Source organism: Somniosus microcephalus, chromosome 24, assembly GCF_052327205.1.
Source record: "Somniosus microcephalus isolate GS21.2 chromosome 24, FLI_Smic_1.0, whole genome shotgun sequence".
In the NCBI taxonomy this organism is placed as follows: Eukaryota; Metazoa; Chordata; class Chondrichthyes; order Squaliformes; family Somniosidae; genus Somniosus; species Somniosus microcephalus.
Window position 1 is genome coordinate 10463586 of NC_141010.1, and position 24169 is coordinate 10487754.

Sequence of the window (24169 nt, forward strand, 5' to 3'; positions counted from 1 at the left end):
GATGTAAAAGGTCCTAAGGCACTATTTTGAAGAAGAGCAGGGGAGTTATCCCTGGTGTCCTCGCCAATATTTATCCCTCAATCAGCATCATTAAAACAAATGTGAGAAGTCACACCACACCAGGTGACCTGACGAAGGAACAGCGCTCCGAAAGCTTGTGATTTCAAATAAAGCTGTTGGACTATAACCTGGTGTTGTGTGACTTCTCACATTTGTCCACCCCAGTCCAACACCGGCATCCCCACATCATTAAAACAGATTATCTGGTCATCATAACATTGCTATTTGTGGGAATTTGCTGTGCGCAAATTGGCTGCTATGTTTCCTACATTACAACAGTGACTACACTTCAAAAAGTACTTCATTGGCTGTAAAGCGCATTGGGATGGCCTGAGGTTGTGAAAGGCGCTATAGAAATGCAAGTCTTTTTTTCTTTTACTCACCTCCTGTGCCAGTGTGATGTTTTCCCACTTCCTACAACAGCCATCCTGTGGCTTCTGAGAGAGATTGCCCGTTTAGTGCTGAGTTGCGGAGTTTTGTGATGTGTGGGCCCTTAAGGAAGTCAGTTAACACTGGCCAAACTCATTCCGCACAGGGGCCCTTACAGACAGAGGAAGCTTCATCCCATCAGTGTGGGCTGGATCTGAAACTTGGGTCTAGAGGCAAAAGGCCAGGGTCTGATGAACTGCACCACCCCGGTTTCTTGGAGAATTTTTAAAAGTGAATATCCTGTTAAGCCTAAACCCTTTTGTGGTGATTTATTGGCCTGTTCTCAATATTAGAAAGAAAGACTAGCATTTCTATAGCGCTTTTCACGACCACCGGATGTCTCAAAGCGCTTTACAGCCAATGAAGTACTTTTTGAAGTGTAGTCACTGTTGTAATGTGGGAAATGTGGTAACCAATTTGCAGACAGCAAGGTCCCACAAACAGCAATGTGATGATGACCAGATAATTTTTTTTTTGTTGATTGAGGGATAAATATTGGCCCAGGACACCGGGGAGAACTCCCCTGCTCTTCTTCAAAATAGTGCCTGGGGATCTTTTACGTCCACCTGAGAGAGCAGACTGGGGCCTCGGCTTAACGTCTCATCCGAAAGATGGCACCTCCAACAGTACAGCACTCCCTCAGTAGTGCACCGGGAGTGTCAGCCTAGATTTTTGTGTCCAAGTGTCTGGCGTGGGACTTGAACCCATGACCTTCTGACTCAGAGACCGAGTGTGCTACCCACTTTCTTTCTTTCTTAGGCAGTCCCTCAGAACCGAGGTCCCACATTGGACTAATCAGTCACCTGCGAGCTACCCACTGAACCACAGCTGACACTTATATTACCAGCAGGAAGGAAAACCAAGGCATCAAGGGAACAGTCAATAATGTGCAGATTTTAAGAAGGACCGTTTTCATAGAATTTTGCAAATTTCAGCACAGGAGGAGGTCATTTAGTTTCTGATGTCTGTTCATCGGAGCTATCTACTCTCATCCCATTTCCCTTCTCTTTCTCCATATTCTTTAATATTTTTCTTCAATTATTTATTTAACTTTATCTTGCCTGTTGTGATTGACTTGGCTTCAGTCTCCACTGTGCTGATTCATTCCATATTCTAACAACCCTTTTATACAGAGACAAAATTCTCCAACCTCCCCCTTGATGTTTTAATAGTTCTAATCCCAAATTTATGCCTCCTTGTTTCTGATTTAGTGACCAATAGAAATAACATTTCACTTTCTACCTTTTTTAAACACACTCAATTTTTTTGAATACTTCAAATACCCTTTAACTATCTCTGCTGCAGGGAATACAGTTCTACTTTCACGTTCCTTTTCAAAAACCATATCCTCCGCTCCCTGCTATCATCCTAGTAAATCTTTGTTGTACTTTTTCTATGACTCCAATATCCTTCCTATAATGAGATTCCCAAAACTGTGACCTAACCAGTGCCTTGTGAAGATTCATCCTCAGCTTGCTTTCCTATTCCATGCCTCTCTATGTATAAAATCCAGATTCTCATTTACCCTTTTAATCGATTTTTTTTTTTTGCATATGCAATCCTGCTTTTAAGGATCTATATATCTGATTTCTTAAACCGGTTTTACCACTCCATTGATTTCTCGGTTTATGGCATATTTCCATTCTCCGCTCTCTTTCCCGCTGGTCTCACTATAATGTCAAGCTGGAGTCTCCCATGCTCTTCATCACAGTTTCTCATGCCCCTTCTTTAGCATCGACATTTGACACCCTCTCCTGTTCTAAAAGCAGCGACTTGTGCTCGGTTTTAGTTCCACGGGCAGTGGCAACACCCTGGTGTCTCACACAAGTGGCTACCACGGTGTCAGCTGTGCATCAGTGTGGTAGCGCCCTCGCCTCTAAATCACAAGGTTGTGGGTTCAAGTCCCACGCCAGACTGACACTCCCAGTGCAGCACTGTCGGAGGTGCCATCTTTTAGATGAGACGTTAAACAGAGACCCTGTCTGCTCTCTCAGGTGGACGTAAAAGTTCCATTGGCACTATTTCGAAGGGGAGTTATCCCCGGTGTCCTGGTCAATTTTATCACTAAAACAGATTATCTGGTCATTATCACATTGCTGTTTGTGGGAGCTTGCTGTGCGCAAATTGGCTGCCGCGTTCCCTATATTACAACAGTGGCTACACTTCAAAAAGTACTTTGTTGGCTGTAAAGCGGTTTGGGACGCCCTGAAGTTGTGAAAGACACTATATAAATGCAAGTTCTTCTGCTTCTTTGTGAGTGAGTCTCGGTATATATATTTATCTACGGGCGGTACTTGGTACAAATTGTTGCCACAGGAGGAGACAGTGTAAAATGCTGCTGCCGCCATCGGTATTCATCTGAATGGCACTATTTAGGGGGTGAGAAATGTGCTGCTTTCACAAATAATCCATCACAAATAAACTAATGGGATGAATGAATACATTGGGCAGGATTTTCATTGAGCCGTGGAGGCGGGATTGGAGGCATGTGGAGGGTTAAAATCTTGAAATCGGGGGGCACGAACCCATCCCGCCCCCAACCCGCCTCCATGCCAGTTTCAAAGGAGGCGGGTACCTGACCCGCGCTGGGACCCACCTCCCCGAGGCGGGAAGGGGATTAGTGCCAATTAATTGCCTGTTAACAGGTAGTTAACAGGCAGATTTTAGCCTAATCCCTATTTTCATTGGTGAAGTGTGGGATTCCCGACGGCTCCAAACCACGCCAAGTTAGCGAGGCGGACTGTCGGGCTGAAGGGCTTGGAGGGTTCGAGATGTCCGGTGTTCAGGTGAGTGATGGGTGCATGAGTGCAGAGGTAAGTGTGTTTGGTGTGTTTAAAGAAGTTTTACTTACCTTTACAGCCTTCCTTCCTTCAGGTCTCGGGAGTCCCTCATCTCACCGGCACAGAAAGCAGAATGGCCGCCAGCTGTCAAAAATTGCAGCATTCAGCTTTCTGTTCCGGGGCGATCTCTAAATCATCCTGAGAGGAAGGAATTAACTTGGAATACAGATTGTCAGTGTTTGACAGCTTCAAACAGCTGTGAAACGCTGATATTTCATCTGTCAAAAGGTCTTGACAGACGAAATGTTAATCTGTGACGTCACCTATTGCCGGGTGGCCCTTAATTGGCCTGCTGAGCCCAACAAGGTCAATCAAGTCGAAATCGCGTGGGTTGGCCACAACTCGATGGAGGCGGGACTACAACCCCGAAAGTTGTAGTCCCGCCTCCTACACCCCTCCTCAATCAAAATCCAGGCCATTGATCGTGAAACACAAGCTCCAATTTATTCACACCCCATTTTAGTCCTTACCTTGTTAGGAGTTTAGGAAAGTTTAAGACATTTAAATTACTGCTTGGCTTAGTTGTTGAAACCCTCATCCATGCCTTTGTTACCTCTAGACTGGACTATTCCAACGTTCTCCTGGCCCGCCTCCCACATTTCACCCTTCATAAACTGAAGCTCCTGCAAAACTCGGCTGCCCGTGTCCGAACTTGCACCAAGTCCCGTTCACCCATCGCCCCCTGTGCTCGCCGACCTACATTGGTTCCCGGTCTGGCAGCACCTCAGTTTAAAAATTCTCATTCTTGTTTTCAAATCCCTCCATGGCCTCGCCCCTTCCCTATCTCTGTGACCTCCTCTAGCCCCACAACCAAAGTTCCCTTTAAGCTGCGTGGCCGTGCAGCCGGCTGGCCGGCATTTCAATGGCTAAAACCGTGCGGTATTTTTGAATGGGCCGCGCACCCAAAAAAAATTAACAGGAACATTGCCTACAACCCTCCGAGATCTCTGCTCTTCTCCAATTCTGGCCTCCTGCGCATCCCCTATTTTAATCGCTCCACCATTGGTGGCCGTGCATTCACCTGCCAAGGCCCTAAGCTCTGGAATTGGCTCCCTAAGCCTCTCTAGCTCTCTCTCCTTCTTTAAGACGCTCCTTAAAACCGACCTCTTTGACCAAGCTTTTGGTGATTTGTCCTAACATCTCCTTATGTGGCCTGGTGTCAAATTTTGTTTGATAATCGCTCCTGCGAAGCGCCTTGGGACATTTTACTACATTAAAGGCACTATATAACTGCAAGTTGTTATTGTTGCTGTTAATAGCACCCTCACTCCGAAGGTTTACGGATGCGAACCCCATACCAGAAGCTTGACGTCATACCCTAGACTGGCATTTCTGATGATGCCTTAAGCTAAGGCCCCATATGCTGTCTGTCATTTCAATTCACCGCCCCACTCCCACTCAGACCTCACCGTCCGCGGCCTCTTGTATTGTTCCACGGAAGCTCAGCGTAAGCTCGAGGAACAGCACCTCATCTTTCGATTAGGCACTTTACAGCCTTCCGGACTCAATATCGAGTTCAACAATTTCAGATCACAACCTCGGCCCCTATCATATTTTTATATATTTTTTATCCACACTTTTGGTTTGTGCCTTTTCCTTTTTTTCTCTCCCACATGACAGCTGTCTCTCACTCTGCCAGCGCATTTCACACGTCATCTAGAGCCATCTTTTGTCTCTTTACTTGTCCTATTACCATCTCGTCTCGCCTTGAATATCTCTTAATGTCTCTTCACCTCTCACTGACCTTCCCTTTTGTTCTTTCATCCCCTCCCCCATTTCCCAGCCCCCAAACTTGCTTTTTAATCTGTTTCATTTCCTGCTTTTTTCTCAGTTCTGACGAAGGGTCTTTGACCTGAAACATTAACTCTGTTTCTCTCTCCATGGATGTTGCCTGGCCTGCTGAGTTTTTCCAGCGTTTTCTGTTGTTATTCCCCATGTGCTTGTTCTGCTGGTTCAAGTAGATGTTAAAAATACATTGCCACCGTGTGACGAACAGCAGGAAATTCTCCCAGTGTCCTGGCACCATGCCTTCCTCAACCAGCGCCATGAAAAACAGATGAACTGGTCATTGATCTCCTCACTGTTTGTGAGTTCTTGCTGTACACAAAATGGCCACTACATTTCCCTACATAGCAATGGTCACTGCAATACAAAAATTTCATTGTACGTGACACAATTTTAAGATGAGGTGGTATATGAATGAAGGTCTTCTTTGATTGATGTGGTAAGCAATTTGGACAATGATTTTTTTGGAATGAGAAAGTCGGACAAAGTCCGTTTTTCCACCAGAAAAATGAGCCATCACCGTCCCAACCAAAACCTGGTCAAAGTCAACCGACTTGAGGCAATTGTGTCTTCATTATCAGCCAACCCAGGTCTTCGAAACTTATGACCTTGCAGTTGAGAGTCACGTGCAGAAGCATGAGTCACTTGAACATCCAGATGCGATCGAGATCATTTTTCTTTTAGCCTTTTTAATCTATTTTTTGACAGTTCTGCTTCTGAGTAGGAATGCGAAGCAGATCAGATCAAGTTTGAATTTATAACATTGACCTCACCTGACATGGACAAGTAGGGGGATTTTTGTGGAGAAAAAATAGTGTTGCAGCCTTCAGGGCCCAACTATAACTTTTCTATTATCTGTTCAAGCAACAAGACAACTCTGTATAAGGATGATTGAAATACATAGAGAAGAAAAGCCAAGAATACAGCTTCCTTTATGATTTTTAAGCAAATTGGCAGCAAAGTTAAGAAATATTTCTGATTTAAGAATGAGAGCTACCTTCCCTCGCCCTTATCTGCTTCAGTGGATCTATCAGTTTATGATATAAATTCAATACTGATGCGACAACTATCAGCGGCAACTTGATTGATTGTCCTCAAACTAGTATCTCAAAGTAAAATAGTAACCGAGTTCAGACAAGTATTGCCTTTAATTTACAGCAAGTGACACATTGAGACTGCTTCGAGCATCTTTGCAAAGTTGCACGATTTTTTTTTACCTTCCTCCTGTTTTCTCCCCTGTTTTCTCCCCTCTTCTGGAGTCATTGCCTCCTTGCTGCGGTATAGTTCTACATCTGTGTGCCAAGTGCCTTACAGTGCACTCAGGTGACCATTCTTTGTTAGTTTCAGCAGGCTGTTCGACTGTGGGAAGCTTTAAAGAAAAGAAAGACTTGGATTATATAGCGCCTTTCACGATCACCGGACGTACCAAAGTGCTTTATAGCCAATGAAGTACTTTTTGAAGTGCAGTCACTGTTGTAATGTAGGAAACGCGCCCGCCAATTTGCGCACAGCAAGCTCCCACAAAAAGCAATGTGATAATGACCAGATAATCTGTTTTTAGTGATGTTGATTGAGGGATAAATATTGGCCCCAGGACACCGGGGAGAACTCCCCTGCTGTTCTTCAAAATAGTGGCCGTGGGATCTTTTACGTCCACCTGAGAGAGCAGACGGGGCCTCGGTTTAACGTCTCATCCGAAAGACAGCACCTCCGACAGTGCAGCACTCCCTCAGCACTGTCATAGAATCATAGAGTCATAGAGTTTTACAGCACAGAAAGAGGCCCTTCGGCCCATCGTGTCTGCGCCGCCCATCCATCCCTGTCCAGTCTAATCCCATTTTCCAGCATTTGGTCCATAGATTTGTATGCAATGGCATTTCAAGTGCTCATCCAAATGCTTCTTGAATGTTGTGAGGGTTCCTGCCTCCACCACCCTTTCAGGCATTGAGTTCCACATTCCAACCACCCTCTGGGTGAAAAAGTTCCTCCTCAAATCCCCTCTAAATCTCCTGCCCCTTACCCTGAATCTATGCCCCCTTGTTATTGACCCCCCCACTAAGGGGAAAAGTTCCTCTTTATCTACCCTATCTATGCCCCTCATTATTTTGTACACCTCAATCAGGTCCCCCCTCAGCCTTCTCTGCTCCAAGGAAAACAACTCCAGCCTGTCCAGCCTCTCTTCATAGCTGAGGCGCTCCATCCCAGGTAACATCCTGGTGAATCTTCTCTGCACCCTCTCCAAAGCAATCACATCCTTCCTATAGTGAGGCGACCAGAACTGCACACAGTACTCCAGCTGTGGCCTCACCAGCGTTTTGTACAGCTCCATCATAACCTCCCTGCTCTTATATTCTATGCCTCGGCTAATGAAGGCAAGTATCCCATATGCCTTTTTAACCACCTTATCTACCTGCTCCGCTGCCTTCAGGGATCTATGTACATGTACACCAAGGTCCCTCTGACCCTCTGTACTTCCTAGGGTCCTACCACTCATTGTGTATTCCCTTGCCTTATTTGTCCGTCCAAAATGCATCACCTCGCACTTTTCAGGGTTAAATTCCATTTGCCACTTTTCCGCCCATCTGACCAACCCGTTTATATCGTCCTGTAGCCGGAGGCTTTCCTCCTCGCAATTTACCACCCCACCAATTTTCGTGTCATCTGCGAACTTACTGATCATACCTTTTACATTCTCATCCAAATCATTTATGTAGATCACAAACAATAAGGGACCCAGCACCGATCTCTGAGGTACCCCACTGGACACAGGCTTCCAGTCACAAAAGCAACCTTCGACCATCACCCTCTGCCTCCTGCCACTCAGCCAGTTTAGGATCCAACGCGCCAAGGCACCCTGGATCCCATGGGCTCTTACCTTCTTGACCAGTCTCCTATGCGGGACTTTGTCAAAAGCTTTACTGAAGTCCATGTAAACCACATCCACAGCATTTCCCTCATCCACCCCACTAGTCACCCCCTCGAAAAATTCGATCAGATTTGTTGGACATGATTTACCCTTGACAAAGCCATGCTGACTATCCCCGATTAATCCTTGCCTCTCCAAGTGGAGATTAATTTTGTCCCTCAGAATTTTTTCCAATAATTTCCCCACCACAGATGTTAGACTCACTGGCCTGTAATTCCCTGGTTTATCCCTGCTACCCTTCTTGAATAATGGCACTACGTTAGCTGTTCTCCAGTCCTCTGGTACATCCCCTGTGGCCAGAGAGGTTCTGAAAATTAGTGTCAGAGCCCCTGCAATCTCCTCCCTTGCCTCCCACAGCAGCCTGGGATACATCTCGTCCGGGCCTGGGGATTTATCCACTTTTTGGCCCGCTAAAACCGCTAGCACCTCCTCCCTCTCGATGCTAATATGTTCAAGTATGTCACAGTCCCCTTGCCCGATTTCTATGTCTGCATCGTCTTTCTCCATAGTGAACACAGATGCAAAAAATTCATTTAAAACCCCGCCTACATCCTCTGGCTCTACACACAGATTGCCACTTTGGTCCCTAATGGGCCCTACCCTTTCCCTGGTTATCCTCTTGCCCTTAATATACTTATAAAACATCTTAGGATTTTCCTTTATTTTGCTCGCCAGTGTTATTTCATGGCCCCTCCTCGCCCTCCTAATTTCTTTTTTAAGTATGCCCCTGCACTTTTTATACTCCTCTAGGGCTTCTTCTGTCTTTAGTCTTTTGTAACTGCCAAAAGCCCCCCTTTTATTTCTAATGCATTTTTGTATATCCCTTGTCATCCAAGGTTCCCTTTGCTTGTTGGTCCCACCCTTGACCTTTACAGGAACATGTTGGCATTGTACTCTCTCTATTTCCCTTCTGAAAGTCTCCCACTGTTTTGATGTGGATTTTCCTATAAGCAGCTGCTCCCAGTCCACTTTGGCCAGATCCTGCCTTATCATATTAAAATCGGCCTTCCCCCAATTTAGAACCCTTATTTCCGGGCCGTCTTTGTCTTTTTCCATGACCACCTTAAATCTCACCGAATTATGGTCACTGTCGCCAAAATGCTCTCCTACTGACACTTCCACCACTTGCCCGGCTACATTCCCCAGAATTAGGTCCAGTACCGCCCCCTCTCTTGTAGGACTTTCTACATGTTGGCTCAAAAAGCTCTCCTGGATGCACTTTAAGAATTCTGCACCCTCTAAGCCTTTCACACTCTGACTGTCCCAATTTATATTGGGGAAGTTGAAATCCCCCACTATTATTACCCTATTATTTTCGCACTTCTCTGAGATTTGCCTACATATCTGTTCCTCTATCTCCCCCTGACTGTTTGGGGGCCTATAGTACACTCCCAGCAAAGTGCTTGCCCCCTTTTTGTTTTTAAGTTCTACCCATATGGCCTCATTAGAGGAACCCGCTAATATATCATCCCTCCTTACAGCAGTAATTGACTCCTTAATTAATATTGCAACACCCCCTCCCCTTTTACACCCCCCTCTGTCTCGCCTGAAGATTCTATACCCCGGAATATTGAGCTGCCAGTCCTGACCCCCCCTCAACCATGTCTCCGTGATAGCAACAATATCGTACTCCCATGTGTTCAACAACAACTTCAGTTCATCCACCTTATTTGCAAGACTCCTTGCATTAAAATAAATGCCTTCCAGCCCTGCCATATTCTCTTTTGCCTTCACATATTTGCTCTGCCTTCCCAGCTGACTTGTTTTTCCCTCTGTATTTGGCCGTAAATCACCCCCTACTATAGCTCCACTCTGTACCCCAACCCCCTGCCAAGTTAGTTTAAACCCTCCCCAGCAGTGCTAGCAAACCTCCCCGCAAGGATATTGGTTCCCCCCTGGTTCAGGTGTAAACCGTCCGACTTGTACAAGTCCCACCTTTCCCAGAAGCAGACCCAGTGATCCAGGAAACTAAAGCCCTCCCCCCTGCACCATCCCTTTAGCCACGCATTCATCTGTTCTATCTTCCTATTCCTATACTTACTAGCACGTGGCACCGGGAGTAATCCAGAGATTACAACCTTTGAGGTCCTGCTCCTTAATCCTTCACCTAGCTCCCTAAATTCTTGCTGCAGGACCTCATCCCTCTTTTTACCTATAGGCTTCACCCTCCTGACTTCACCTTCGCCTTCCCCTTCTTCTACTTCTTCTGATTCACCCTCCTGACTTCACCTTCTCCATCTCCTGCACAGTTTTGGTCTCCTTATCTAAGGAAGGATATACTTACCTTGGAGGCGGTGCAACGAAAGTTCACTAGATTGATTCCTGGGATGAGAGGGTTGTCCTATGAGGAGAGATTGTGTCGAATGGGCCTATACTCTCTGGAGTTTAGAAGAATGAGAGGTGATCTCATTGAAACATACAAGATTCTGAGGGGGATTGACAGGGTAGATGCTGAGAGGTTGTTTCCCTCTGGCTGGAGTGTCTAGAACTAGGGAGCCTAGTCTCAGGATAAGGGGTCGGCATTTAAGACTGGGATGAGGAGGAATTTCTTCACTCAGAGGGTTGTGAATCTTTGGAATTCTCTGCCTCAAAGGGCTGTGGATGCTGAGTCATTGGGGTCAATTTTCTGGCCGCCGTCGGGCAGCTTTTCATGCGGCCAGGGGCCGAAAATCGGCAAAAAAGCGGGTCAGGACCCCCCCCCCCGCCTGATTCCCCGCCCCGTCCGACTTTCAGACCGCCGTTTCCCCGTGACCCGCTTCAGTCCCGGCCGCCGCTGGCAGGACTGGTCATCGGAACACTAATAAGCAATTATCAGCTTATTGAGGTAGATTTTCCGGGGCCGTTGCAACTTTGGGGCTTTCCCCACATCAAACCCGCCTGCGGGGAACCCCGCTGATGAGACCTGGCATGAAGCTTGTCGGCTTGCTTGCTGTCAGCTGCAGGGAAAGCTGCGATTTAAAGGGACAGCACTTGTATGTTGAAGGACCTTGTTGTTGCAGGTTTGGGGCTACTTCTTCAAGGCTTAGGCACAGCTGTGGAAGGTTGGAGCCTCACACACTTCTCCAATGTGATCTCCTGGGAAGCCCCTCTCACCACCCTCACTCAGCACTTCCTCAGCGGAGGCATCTACGAGAAGCATGGGACGCCTTTTTTTCCTTCCCTTCTTGCCATTAGAGGATCTCCAGCAGCAGAGGCGGCAGCAGCAGAACCAGGAACAGCAGGATGAGCACCAGGAGCACCAGGCTGCTGCTCACTCACCTGAAGCTGCACAGGCCAGAAGGGGCCAGCGCTTGGAAGTGGCTTGAGAGCACCTTGCTGCACTTTAGGGGGCCATGGGGACCCATATCTGCACTGGCAGTCCTACTCAGAAGGACTTCCATGAAGGTCTGGTTTCTCTGTTCAATAGATGGCCAACGCTCCTCAAGAGATGTCATTCTCTTATGAGCACTCACCATGTTTTCCGTACCCTGGCGAGTTATCTCCTCCATGGAGGTTGCCAACTTTTCCATGGCGATGCATTCATGCGCCAATGACTCCACAAAGGCTCTGCTCATGGTCGCTATGGACTCCTCCATTCGCTCCACACTCACAGCGACCCTGGAGACAAAACCTACCAGAGACTCCTGCATCTGTGCATGGAGATCCATCACCCCTTCTCTTGCGGATGGACCCAGAGGCAGAGGGTCGATATGCAGCGCAGCTGAGCTGAGCTGGCAGAGTCCTGCGCCCTCCGACGAGGACTCTCCACTGCTGTCCCTGTCTCCAGAATCTGCTGAGGCTCACTTGTGAGCTGTGAAACACCAGGTGACAACACTACTCTATGTCCCGAAGGTCCCCCCGAGGTGTGAGTGTCTGCGCTGGTGCTGGGTGCGCTTACTTCTGCTGACGCTACGCCCTCAGAGGTTGGAGCTTCCTCTGAAGAGTCTGGCTGCACAGCCTCTTCCTCCTCCACAGTGAGGACGGGGACTCTGGATGGTACTGTGGGGGAGTTAAGGAAGGAGTTAGAGATGTAATGCCAAGGTTCTTCTGGTGACTCCCAGCGAGTTGGCAGCTGCTGACACCTACATCCATGCAGCATTGGTCTCAGTGGGAGGCCTCTTCCTCCCTGACCTAGGGAAGAGGACCTCCCTGTGGGCCCTAACCCCATCCAATAATGCCTGCAGTGAAGCCTCGAATTTGAAGGCAGCTCGGCCTCTGCCGCTGGCAGCAGCTGGTGCAGGCTCCTTTGCCATTGTGCAAGAGTGGCTGAGAAGCCTGCAGAGGTGGAGAAGCTTGCTGGACACTTTGAAAGCACCACGAATGATGACATCATACTGTGGGGATTTCTGACTCGAATTGGACAATTAGCAAGGCTTCTCACATGCTGGGAACTAATTGGCCACTTGAGGGAAAATTGCGTGGAGCTGGCTGACACTTTTTTATGTGTGTCAGAAACCCCACATTCGGGGAAACCCGACCATTTCCCACACAAGCCGAAAATCGGGGCCATTGAGTATATTCAAGGCTGAGATCGATAGACTTTTGGACAATAAGGGAATCAAGGGATATGGGGATCAGGCGGGAAAGTGGAGTTGAGGTCGAAGATCAGCCATGATCTTATTGAATGGCGGAGCAGGCTCGAGGGGCCGATTGGCCGACTCCTGCTCCTAATCCTTATGTTTTTATGTTCTTATTATTGATGAACATAGAACCATGGAATAGAGTCATGCAGCGCAGAAGGAGGCCATTCTGCCCATATTTTGATTTCTAAAAAATGTGAATTATAGTTCAAATACTAATAATAATCAAAGAAACTTCACTGTAAAAGTGGGTGAATTTCATGTAGAAAATACTTTTTTTTAATCCAAATTTCAGAAGAGAACGAATCTACATTTAGATATTCCTTTGAAATATTTCAAGGCAGTCCCTTAAGCGATGGTTATACAATGGATAGAGCAAGTGATTTGTCTTTCAACACCCCATGACATCTACCGCAATATTTGTATAAACATTTCTGGAGGCAGTTTCTGAATATATATGAGTGATGATGTGCCACTTATTGCATCGTCACTTTTTCTAGTTCAAAATACTGTCCTAAGCGCCACATCTGTCTTTTTAAAGATGTATTCATTCCCGGGATGTGGGCGTCGCTGGCAAGGCCAGCATTTATTGCCCATCCCTAGTTGCCCCTCGAGAAGGTGGTGGTGAGCCGCCTTCTTGAACCGCTGCAGTCCGTGTGGTGAAGGTACTCCCACAGTGCTGTTAGGGAGGGAGTTCCAGGATTTTGACCCAGCGACGATGAAGGAACGGCCGATATAATTCCAAGTCAGGATGGTGTGTGACTTGGAGGGGAACTTGGAGGTGGTGGTGTTCCCATGCGCCTGCTGCCTTTGTCCTTCTAGGTGGAAGAGGTCGCGGGTTTGGGAGGTGCTGCCGAAGAAGCCTTGGCGAGTTGCTGCAGTGCATCTTGCAGATGGTACACACTGCAGCCACGGTGCGCCGGTGGTGGAGGGAGTGAATGTTTAAGGTGGTGGATGGGGTGCCAATCAAGCGGACTGCTTTGTCCTGGGTGGTGTCGAGTTTCTTGAGTGTCATCACTTGGGCATTGCAAATGGGCTGCTCATCATAGATATTGGCCAATTTTCTTTTCCAATGAAATTGAGGGGAATGAAATTCAAGCAGTTTCTATTATGGGATGTCGATCCAATCGCCAGATTTACACCCATGTGGAAAAGCTACACCCATATATCCCACAGCTCCGCCTCACTCTCTGCTCAGAGAAAGAAAGAACGACTTGCATTTATATAGTGCCTTTCACAACCACCGGACATCTCAAAGCGCTTTACAGCCAATGAAGTACTTTTGAAGTGTAGTCACTGTTGTAATGTGGGAAACGCGGCAGCCAATTTGCGCACAGCAAGCTCCCACAAACAGATAATCTGTTTTTGTTAGGTTGGTTGAGGGATAAATATTGGCCAGGACACCGGGGATAACTCCCCTGCTCTTCTTCGAAATAGTGGCCATGGGATCTTTTATGTCCACCTGAGAGAGCAGATGGTTTAACGTCTCATCCGAAAGACGGCACCTCCGACTGTGCTCTCTCAGCACTGCACTGGGAGTGTCAGCTTAGCTTTAATGTGCTCAAGTCCTTGGAGTGGGATTTGACCCCACGACCTTCTGACTCAGAGGCGAGTGTGCTACCAACTGAGCCACAGCTGACACAGAAAACATCAAGACCCAATTGGGGCAATTGGCTCTCTGTTAATACGATAGCAAAATACTGCGGATGCTGGAAATCCGAAATAACAACAGAAAATGCTGGAAAAACTCAGCAGGCCAGGCAACATCCGTGGAGAGAGAAACAGAGTTAACGTTTCAGGTCAAAACCCTTCTACAGAACTGAAATAGAGTCAACGTTTCGACCCGAAACGTTGAATCTATTTCTCTCTCCACGGATGTAGCTTGGCCTGCTGAGTTTTTCCAGCATTTTCTGTTGTTATTTTGGCTCTCTGCTAATATTGAAAAGATGTAAAGAATGCAGCCACTACCAGGCTGGTAGTGTCAGACAACCTCTTTGCGTGCAGTTCTGCATCTGGGTAACGTTAAAACCACGTTGCATCAACACACAGTGTACTGTACCTGGTCCTCCAAAACTCTGCTGCCCGTATCCTATTCGCACCAAGTCCCGTTCACCCGTCACCCCTGTGCTCGCCGACCTACATTGGCTCCCGGTCCATCAACACCCCAATTGTAAAATTCTCATCCTTGTTTTCAAACCCCTCCACGGCTTCGCCCCCCTCCCTATCTCCGTAACCTACTCCAGCCCTACAAGCCTTCCGGGATCTCTGCGTTCCTCCAATTCTGGCATCTTGCACATCCCCGATATCCTTCACCCCACCGCTGCCGGCTGCACCTTTAACTGCCATGGCCCTAGGCTCTGGAATTCCCTTCCTAACCCTCCATGTCTCTCTCTCTCTCCTTTTTAAAGTTGCACCTGGAAAACCTACCTCTTTGACCAAGCTTTTGGTCACCTGTCCTAATATCTCTTTATGTGGCTCGATGTCAAAATGAGACGCTTTGGGATGTTTTATTACGTTAAAGGCGCTATACCAATGCAAAATAGGTTTATATTTGCTGGAGTTTAGAAGAATGAGAGGGGATCTCATTGAAACTTATAAAATTCTAACAGGACTAGACAGACTAGATACAGGAAGGATGTTCCCGATGGTCGGGGAGTCCAGAACCAGGGGTCACAGTCTAAGGATAAGAGGTAAGCCATTTAGGACTGAGTTGAGGAGGAATTTCTTCACCCAGAGAGTGGTGAACCTGTGGAATTCTCTACCACAGAAGGCAGTTGAGGCCAATTCATTAAATATATTCAAGGAGTTGGATATATTTCTTAAGGCTAAAGGGATCAAGGGATATGGGGAGAAAGCAGGGACAGGGTACTGAATTTGGATGATCAGCCATGATCTCATTAAATGGCGGAGCAGGCTCGAGGGGCCGAATAGCCTACTCCTGCTCCTATCTTCTATGTTTCTATGTTTCTAAGTTGTTGTTGATTTAAGTAATGATCTAAGTAGCACAGGCTATTGAGAAATAATAAAAAGATTTACTGAGCCACTAGTTTACAATGACTAAATCGAATTCCATTTTTAATATGTGGGGTTCTGGAATATTTATGGGTAATTTGGGGATTGCGTTCCACAATTTCTTCGTTTAAAATTAAGGCCTTGATTTATGATTAAGTCAAATTCCCTTTTTTAATTACATGCGATTCCAGGATTTTTAAGCAGGATTTTGGGGTCGTGTTCTGCGATTCTGCCCATGAAAACCCCAAACCAGTAACAGTGCAAATAAAATGAAGGCAAGTTGAGGAATGTTAGAATGAAAATTGTCAAAAAATAAACTTGGAAAGCTGGCTATGAAGATGGCGTGGATCTACTGATCATTGAGTTGCGTTTGTATTGGATGCCATTGCTATATCCAATTTTCTTCAATTGTACCTTTGCCACCTTAAGATAAGCACAATAAAAATGATTGCCAGTAGTACGAATTGAGGCTTGGAGTTTCCTCCTTTGGACATAACCCGGAAGATAGACCCAAAAATACGCTCAATGTTGCCCTCATTTTACCAGTTGTCAAGTTACGCCCACATATCCTCTCGATCGCATTAGAATATGCCCGAACTTAAAATGGGCGTAAATTAGCGAAAACAATTGGGGCCCAAGGAAATACCAAACTCTCATCAGTATGTTACTCTGAGTCTTAAAATTTAAGGGAGAAAAATTTGGTTGTTTAGCGCCTCCGGGGGCGCTAGGAAGTTAGCGCCGGAGCACGGCGATTTTAGCGCCGCTCGCGAAATTGACCAGGCGTTTTGCGGCGGCGCTAAACACTACCATCACGATCTCCTGCGCCCGCAGATCGTGACGTCAGTCAAGCGTGCAACGCCCCGGTAGCGCCTTGGACCAGATATTGAGTCGCGCCCCCTGCTTTAGCGCCTGTTGCTAGGAGCAACAGGTAGAGGGGAACGTTTTCAAGTCGGGAAGGGGCTGGAGGAGCACCATTTAAAGGCAAAATTTTTGGTACACGCAGGTTGAGAGGGAGAGAGACGTCTGGAGAGATTTAACGCTGTCCTAAGGAGTTTTGGCCCTCAGCACCACTTTTGAGGTTCCTGAGCGCTGAGCTCGTTCCCTGGGCCTATCCATTGGTGCTTCCAACACAATTGCTTTAGAGGTCTCTCCAGGCCGAGATTCAAGGTTGCAATGAGCAGGGTGTGGCTGGCCAGCAAGATGGCCCCTCCCCTTTAAGAACTGGACGGCGCCAGTCTGTCTGGCTTCCATGGTAACTGGCATCGCCTGAGCTTCGGTAGCGTTCTGAGGTAGCGCCTCGCTCCCCGATGTTAATGCCTTAAGAGAGGGGTGTAGCGCCTGATTTAATGCTCAAATCACCTCCAGGGGGCGATAGAGGCGAATTTTTGCAGCCGGGGGCAATAATTGGCGCCGGGTGCTAAACTTTGCGCCCGGCCGATATTAGCGCCCCAAAATGGGCGACACTCAATTTCTCCCCCTAAGTTTCAACTCATTTAACCATCATTCACGCACATCAGGCACAGCGGGTGGTGAGATTCGACTTGGGGTCAGGGCGGTATCACATCTGTCACCCGTTAAATGCCCCGTCCAATGTTCCATTGACTTTTTAATAGAAGTGAATATCGGGCAGGGCGTATAAACAGGGGACTGAGCCAATACCGCCTGTGTCTTGTTCTCGCCCAAGTCAAACTTCACCCCCAGCATGTTTAAGAACCTGCAGTCGGGGAAGCTTTTCAATTTTTAACATGACTTGCACACTTAAATCCATTGAAGGAAACAGAAAATACAGAGCAGGTCTCAATGAGGATCATTTCTTTCAACAACAACAAAAAACGCTCAAAGAATTGCAAATAAACAACCAGAAAAATGATTTTGTTTCTTGCTGCACCTGAAAACCTGGCTGAAATGTTGAAACCCGAACAAGCGCAACTTGAGGATACTCGTGTTTGAGAGCCAGTGGGGTGTGGCCACTTCAGTGGGTGGAGATTTGTTCGGACGAAGGGTTTGATGGTCGGACGTAAAAGACCTGGGTGCACCGCAGTCACGCGGTTAACTCACTTCTACCCAGAGTTGCGCCACCCTTTAAGCCACATGATCGGTTTGCGCCCACATTCCGGGCGTATCCGGGCACACTAGGGGGGGGCCACAGTCTCGGGATAAGGGGGTCGGCCATTTAGGACTGAGATGAGGAGGAATTTCTTCACTCGGAGGGTGATGAATCTTTGGAATTCTCTGCCCCCAGAGGGCTGTGGAGGCTCAGTCGTTGAGTATATTCAAGACTGAGATCGATAGATTTCTGGACACTCGGGGAATCAAGGGATAGGACGGGAAAGTGGAGTTGAGGTCGATGATCAGCCATGATCTTATTCAATGGCGGAGCAGGCCAAGGGGCCGTATGGCCAACTCCTGCTCTTTATTTTTACATAGAATTACATACATAGGATATACGGCACAGAAGAAGGCCATTCGGCCCAACCAGTCCATGCCGGCGTTTATGCTCCATTTCCTTTCTCATTAACTCTATCAGCGTAACCCTCTATTCCCTCTCCCTCGTGTTTATCTAGCCTCCCCTTAAATGCATCTATACTATTCGCTTCAACCACTCCCTGTGGTAGCGAGTTCCACATTCTCACCACTCTCTGGGTAAAGAGGTTTCTTCTGAATTCCCTATTGGATTTCTTAGTGACTATTTTATATTGATGGCCTCCAGTTTTGCTCTTGCCCACTCTGTCCACTCTATCAAAACCTTTCATAACTTTAAAGGCCTCTATTAGGTCACCCCTCAGCCCTCTCTTTTCAAGAGAAAAGAGCCCCAGCCTGTTCATCCTTTCCTGATTGGTATAACCTCTCAGTTCTGGTGTCATTCCAGCAAATCATTTTTGCACCCTCTCCAGTGCCTCTATATCCTATTGCTTATGTTACGTTCAGATGCGGCGCAAACTCCAGGCCAGTGTATATATTGTGGTCCTTTGCCTAATGTTTTTTTTCTAACCGTGTGTCCATCTCTTTCTTCTCTCCAGCCATTCTGTGATGGGACCCACAAGTCTGTCCCTTCGGCTCCATCCCCACTGCGGTTCAAACTGGAGGAGGCGAAGACGGCGTGGCTGTGTGGCTGCAAACACACCAAGAATCCTCCGTACTGCGATGGCACTCACAAAGGGGACTGGATCCAGCGGGCTGCCCTCGGTGCAAGCCCTTCTTTGGAATAGTGCCACGCCACAAGCTGTCGTGCAAGCGACGTACGCACACTACAAAAAAAAATTCATTGTTCACCTGATGTAACTTTTTTTATTTATGAAAGCAGTTTATAGGGTCTTTCAGGAATTTCTGGCTGGTGTGAAAATTTGAGTTAAATTTAACAGCAGCGTTAGTTCGAGGATTCCCAGTGGAGGGAGATATAACTCGGTTAAGAAGGATTGAAATGGTTCTCAGTAAAAAAAAAATTAACATGAAGGCAATTGCTACAGAACATTCTCGCTGTTGTGCTTTAATGCTTATTTCTAGTTTAGTTACAAAATTGTAAACATGTTTAAAGAACGCGGAACTTTGCCTCCTACATGTTTTAGCTCTGTCTTGTGTTTAGTTTGTGCTGGAATTAAGTCCAGTCACACACATGCGTAGCCGAGTCGATTGAAAGCGGTTTAGATTCTTTCAGGAAGGTTGCGGCTTATGTGGGATTTTCTGGGAAACTTGAGTGAAGTATAAAGGTGCTGATCAGAGGTCCCTGGGAAAAATAATCCCAATCCCAAGGGAGTTTTGAAAAGACCGTGGCACTGGAATTCTCCCGGCATCGCGCTGTGCCTTTGGCGGAACCCCAGAAAAACGTCCACTTTCAGCGGGTTGTGCCATTTTTCTGCGGCCATTTACACCATTTCCTTTTTAAAAAATTCATTCCTGGGATGTGGGCGTCGCTGGCAAGGCCAGCATTTATTGCCCATCCCTAGTTGTCCTTGAGAAGGTGGTGGTGAGCCGCCGCCTTGAACCGCTGCAGTCCGTGTGGTGAAGGTACTCCCACAGCGCTGTTAGGGAGGGAGTTCCAGGGTTTTGACCCAGCGACGATGAAGGATCGGCCGATATACTTCCAAGTCTGGATGGTGAGTGACTTAGAGAGGAGGTTGGAGGTGGTGGTGTTCCCATGCGCCTGCTGCCCTTGTCCTTCTAGGTGGTAGAGGTTGCGGGTTTGGGAGGTGCTGCTGAAGAAGCCTTGGTGAGTTGCTGCAGTGCATCTTGTAGATGGTACACACTGCAGCCATGGTACACTGGTGGTGGAGGGAGTGAATGTTTAAAGTGGTGGATGGGGTGCCAATCAAGCGGGCTGCTTTGCCCTGGATGGTGTCGAGCTTCTTGAGTGTTTTTGGAGCTGCACTCATCCAGGCAAGTGGACAGTATTCCGTCACACTCCTGACTTGTGCCTTGTAGATGGTGGAAAGGCTTTGGGGAGTCAGGAGGTGAGACACTCGCCGCAGAATACCCAGCCTCTGACCTACTCTTGTAGTCACATTATTTACGTGGTTCGTCCAGTTAAGTTTCTGGTCAATGGTGACCCCCAGGATGTTGATAGGGATTCTGCTGGTCTCCATATGCTGTTATGGCAGGAGACTGGGAAAACCTTCCAACCCTGTGGAATTTCAGGGCCTACATATGGGAGAGGGTCCAAATGATTCACTTTCTGGAGGTCTGGTGTAATTTTACTCCCCACCCTGCCTCCTCTACTCCACTTGACCCCATCTCCAAGTAATTACTTTGCATACGAGAGTAGGTAGCGAAATCCTACCTGTGATTTACTGATGAGCAAAGGTAGCAGACGAGGTTGCCCCGCCACCAGTACTGGGAAAATTACCCCGAGTCTAAAGCCCCAATTTTAACCTGACCTCCCAGGCAGGGTCGGGGTTAAACGCCGTTTTGCACCCCGCCTGATTTTCCAATCCATTGGCAGATGCACAGACCCCTTGGCCATCACCCTTAAACCGGTACATTGTAGCTTACACCTGTTGAGATTAACTTCCTGCAAGATGCTGCAGTGCCTTTTTTAAGACAGCTATTTAAAAAATGTAAGTGATACAATAAATCATTATATGTTTTTCCAGGGGATTTACCTAGGCAAGGGGAGCACGGTGCCAAATGTTCAGTAACCTATGCAGAAGGTGGGTTGCCAAAGCTACCACTGTTGACAGCTTAAACCTTGAAAGAAACAGCTTTAATATTTTGCAATCTCTGTCTGCACCCAGCCTGTTTTAAATTCTACCTAAAACACTGATTTAAATGTTCACTAATTTGCTGGTACAGTATTCTAGTGTTTCATAAAGAGCGAGGGCGTTAATTAACTCTTCGCACTATATTTTCAATGCCGTGGTTAAGGTGTTCGTGTTAAGTTCCTGTCTGTGGGATTCAACGCATTCATTAAACCTCACTTCAAATTAATGACTGTGTTAAATTCGTGCAGACAGGAATTTGAGGAAACCCCTCGCACACTGATTTTCTAGTCATTCTCCCCCAAAATAATTGACACTAGAAAGAAAGAACTTGCATTTATATAGCGCCTTTCACACAACCTCGTGACGTCCCAAAGTGCTTTACAGCCAATGAAGTACTTTTGACGTGTGGTCACTGCTGTAATGTAGGGAAACACTACAACAGTGACTGCACTTGAAAAGTACTCCACTAGAATTAACGCAGTTTACTTTACAGCCAATGAAGTACTTTTGAAGTGCAGTACCAAACAACACAAATGTTTGCTATTTCAATTAGCTATTCTGTTGTCTTTAGTATGGAGATGATTCACTACACTATAAAATGCCACAAAAATAGTTTTAAATTGCAACGAAGCCTTTTGGTGCATCATGATCAGTGGTAAAATTGGGATTTTATTACCGAGCTTGTCAGGTATTGTGATATATGCCACCTTCATGCTGCAGGGAATTGACACTGTAACTGCTTTATAGTGGGAGCCAGACTCATGGTACTATATTACGATAGCAAAATACTGCGGATGCGGGAAATCTGAAATAACAACAGAAAATGCTGGAAAAACTCAGCAGGCCAGGCAACATCCGCGGAGAGAGAAATAGAGTCAACGTTTCGGGTCGAAACCCTTCGTCAGGACTGAGGAAAAAAAGGCAGGAAATGAAACAGATTAAAAGGCAGTTTGGGGGCTGGGAAATGGGGGAGGGGATGAAAGAAGAGACATTAAGAGATATTCAAGGTGAGACAAGATGGTAATAGGACAGGTAAAGAAACAAACAATGGCTCTAAATGAAGTGTGTAATGTGCTGGCAGAGTGAAAGACAGCTGCCATGTGGGCTGCTCACGATGTGGTCTCCTCTACATTGGGGAGACCAAACGCAGATTGGGTGACCGCTTTGCGGAACACCTCCGTTCAGTCCGTAAGGGTGACCCCGAGCTTCCGGTCGCCTGTCATTTCAATTCACCATTCCATTCCCACTCAGACCTCACCGTCTGTGGCCTCTTGTATTGTTCCACGGAAGCTCAGCGTAAACTCCAGGAACAGCACCTCATCTTCCGATTAGGCACTTTACAGCCTTCCGGACTCAATATCGAGTTCAACAACTTCAGATCATAACCTCGGCCCCTATCATATATTTTTATATTTTTTATCCACACTTTTGGTTTGTGCCTTTTCCTTTTTCTCTCTCCCACATGGCAGCTGTCTCTCACTCTGCCAGCGCATTTCACACTTCATCTAGAGCCATCCTTTGTCTCTTTACCTGTCCTATTACCATCTCATCTCGCCTTGAATATCTCTGAATGTCTCTTCTTTCATCCCCTCCCCCATTTCCCAACCCCCAAACTGGCCTTTTAATCTGTTTCATTTCCTGCCCTTTTTTTCTCAGTCCTGTAGAAGGTCTTCAACCTGAAACGTTGACTCTGTTTCTCTCTCCACGGATGTTGCCTGGCCTGCTGAGTTTTTCCAGCATTTTCTGTTATCATGATACTATATTCCCTGGTAAAGTCGAGCTGGCTGTGCGCGTTCTTAAATGCTTGTGAGAAGCCCAGCTCGGTAACGTAACATGCAGAATGGACTCTCATCGTTGGACAGTGGAACCAAAACTCATGGAAGTGTTTAAGAAGTGGCAGGATGCTCTGAAGGGAATGATTGTGGGTTCTTTGTGGCTCAATGAGTTAAGATGGGCTGATTGGCTTTTCTCATCTGGTTTTTCTTGCAACAAGATGACTTGCAAAATAAGATTTTTTTAATTAAAAAAAACCTGCCTTTGCAACCGTCCTGTTGTGCTGTGTCAGCCTTGGCTCAGGGGTCGCACTCTCGCCTCTGGGTCAGAAGGTTGTGAGTTCAAGTCTCACTCCAGAGACTTGAGCACAAAATCCAGGCTGACACTCCCAGTGCAGTGCCGAGGGAGTGCTGCACTGTCGGAGGGGGTCATCTTTCGGATAAGGCATTAAACCTAGGCCCCGACTTCCCCCTCGGGTGGATGTAAAAGACCCCACAGCACTATTTTAAAGAAAAGCAGAGGAATTCTCCCCGGTGTCCTTGTCGATATTTAATCCCTCAACCGACATCACTAAAACAGATTATCTGGTCATTATCACATTTCTGTTTTTGAGCTTGCTGTGCGCAAATTGGCTGCCACGTTTCCTATAATGCAACAATGACTACACTTCAAAAATACTTCATTGGCTGTAAAGCGCTTTGGGACATGGTGAGGTCATGAAAGGCGCTATCGAAATGCAAGTCTTTTCCTAGTTGCACATACACTACAACTAATGAGACAACATCCTCAGGTTGGCAACTTCAAACCACAGTTATACTGTGCTTTGTGCATCCATATGGCAGGAAAACCATGTCAAGTTAACACAGAGAAACTGCAGTATAACTGAATTTGCACGCTAAAACTCGCAACAATAAAACAATCGGGATAACGGGTATCCATTCTAAATTTCAAAGTAGTGATCCAGTTGAGTTCAGATAATGCTGCAATCACCAGCAGTGTTGTGTAAATTATCTGAACTGCGATTCTATTACTGTCTTTAGTTCACTGAAATATATCAGTTACTATTTCTGATCTTTATAAGGCTCTGAATAATGTTGTAATCCTTTCTCTTTATGTTGCCATTTCAGGATGTCACCTGATGCAAGATCTGTGTTGTTCGCAGTTTAATTATTTTCTTGCCAAGTTGCTTCCTCCCAGCCTCCTAACCCGGTTGGCACTGAGTCCGTGCCAAGGTACAGTTCCAATGAGCACCACTTGCCCTGTGATACATCAGGCAAGTGGCCTTTATTTGGTGCCCCGTCTGCCCTCTCAGGTGGACATTATAGATCCCACGGCACTATTTCGAAGAGGGGGGGGGGGGGGAGTTCTCCCCCGGTGTCCTGGTCAACATTTGTACCACAACCAAACACCACTAAAACAGATGATCTGTTCATTTATTTCATTGCTGTTTGTGGGATCTTGCTGTGCGCAAATTGGCCGCCGCGCTTCCTACATTACAACAGCGACTACACTCCCAAAATACTTGGCCGTAAAGCGCGTAGGGGGCGTCGTGAAAGGCGCTATATAAATGCAAGTCTTTTTTTTCTTTTT

The 24169-nt window shown here is 46.8% G+C and overlaps 1 protein-coding gene across 1 annotated transcript in view; it reads left to right on the plus strand.

The window, feature by feature from the left end:
* The window catches only part of LOC147101034 (uncharacterized), a 63290-nt gene extending 40950 nt beyond the window's left edge, over window positions 1-22340 (plus strand). Inside the window, exon 3 of the mRNA XM_085966204.1 lies at window positions 18632-22340. Coding sequence (XP_085822330.1) covers window positions 18632-18820 — 189 coding nt within the window. The 3' untranslated portion in view covers window positions 18821-22340. The remainder of the gene's footprint in view (window positions 1-18631) is intronic.
* The last annotated feature ends 1829 nt before the right edge of the window (window positions 22341-24169 follow it).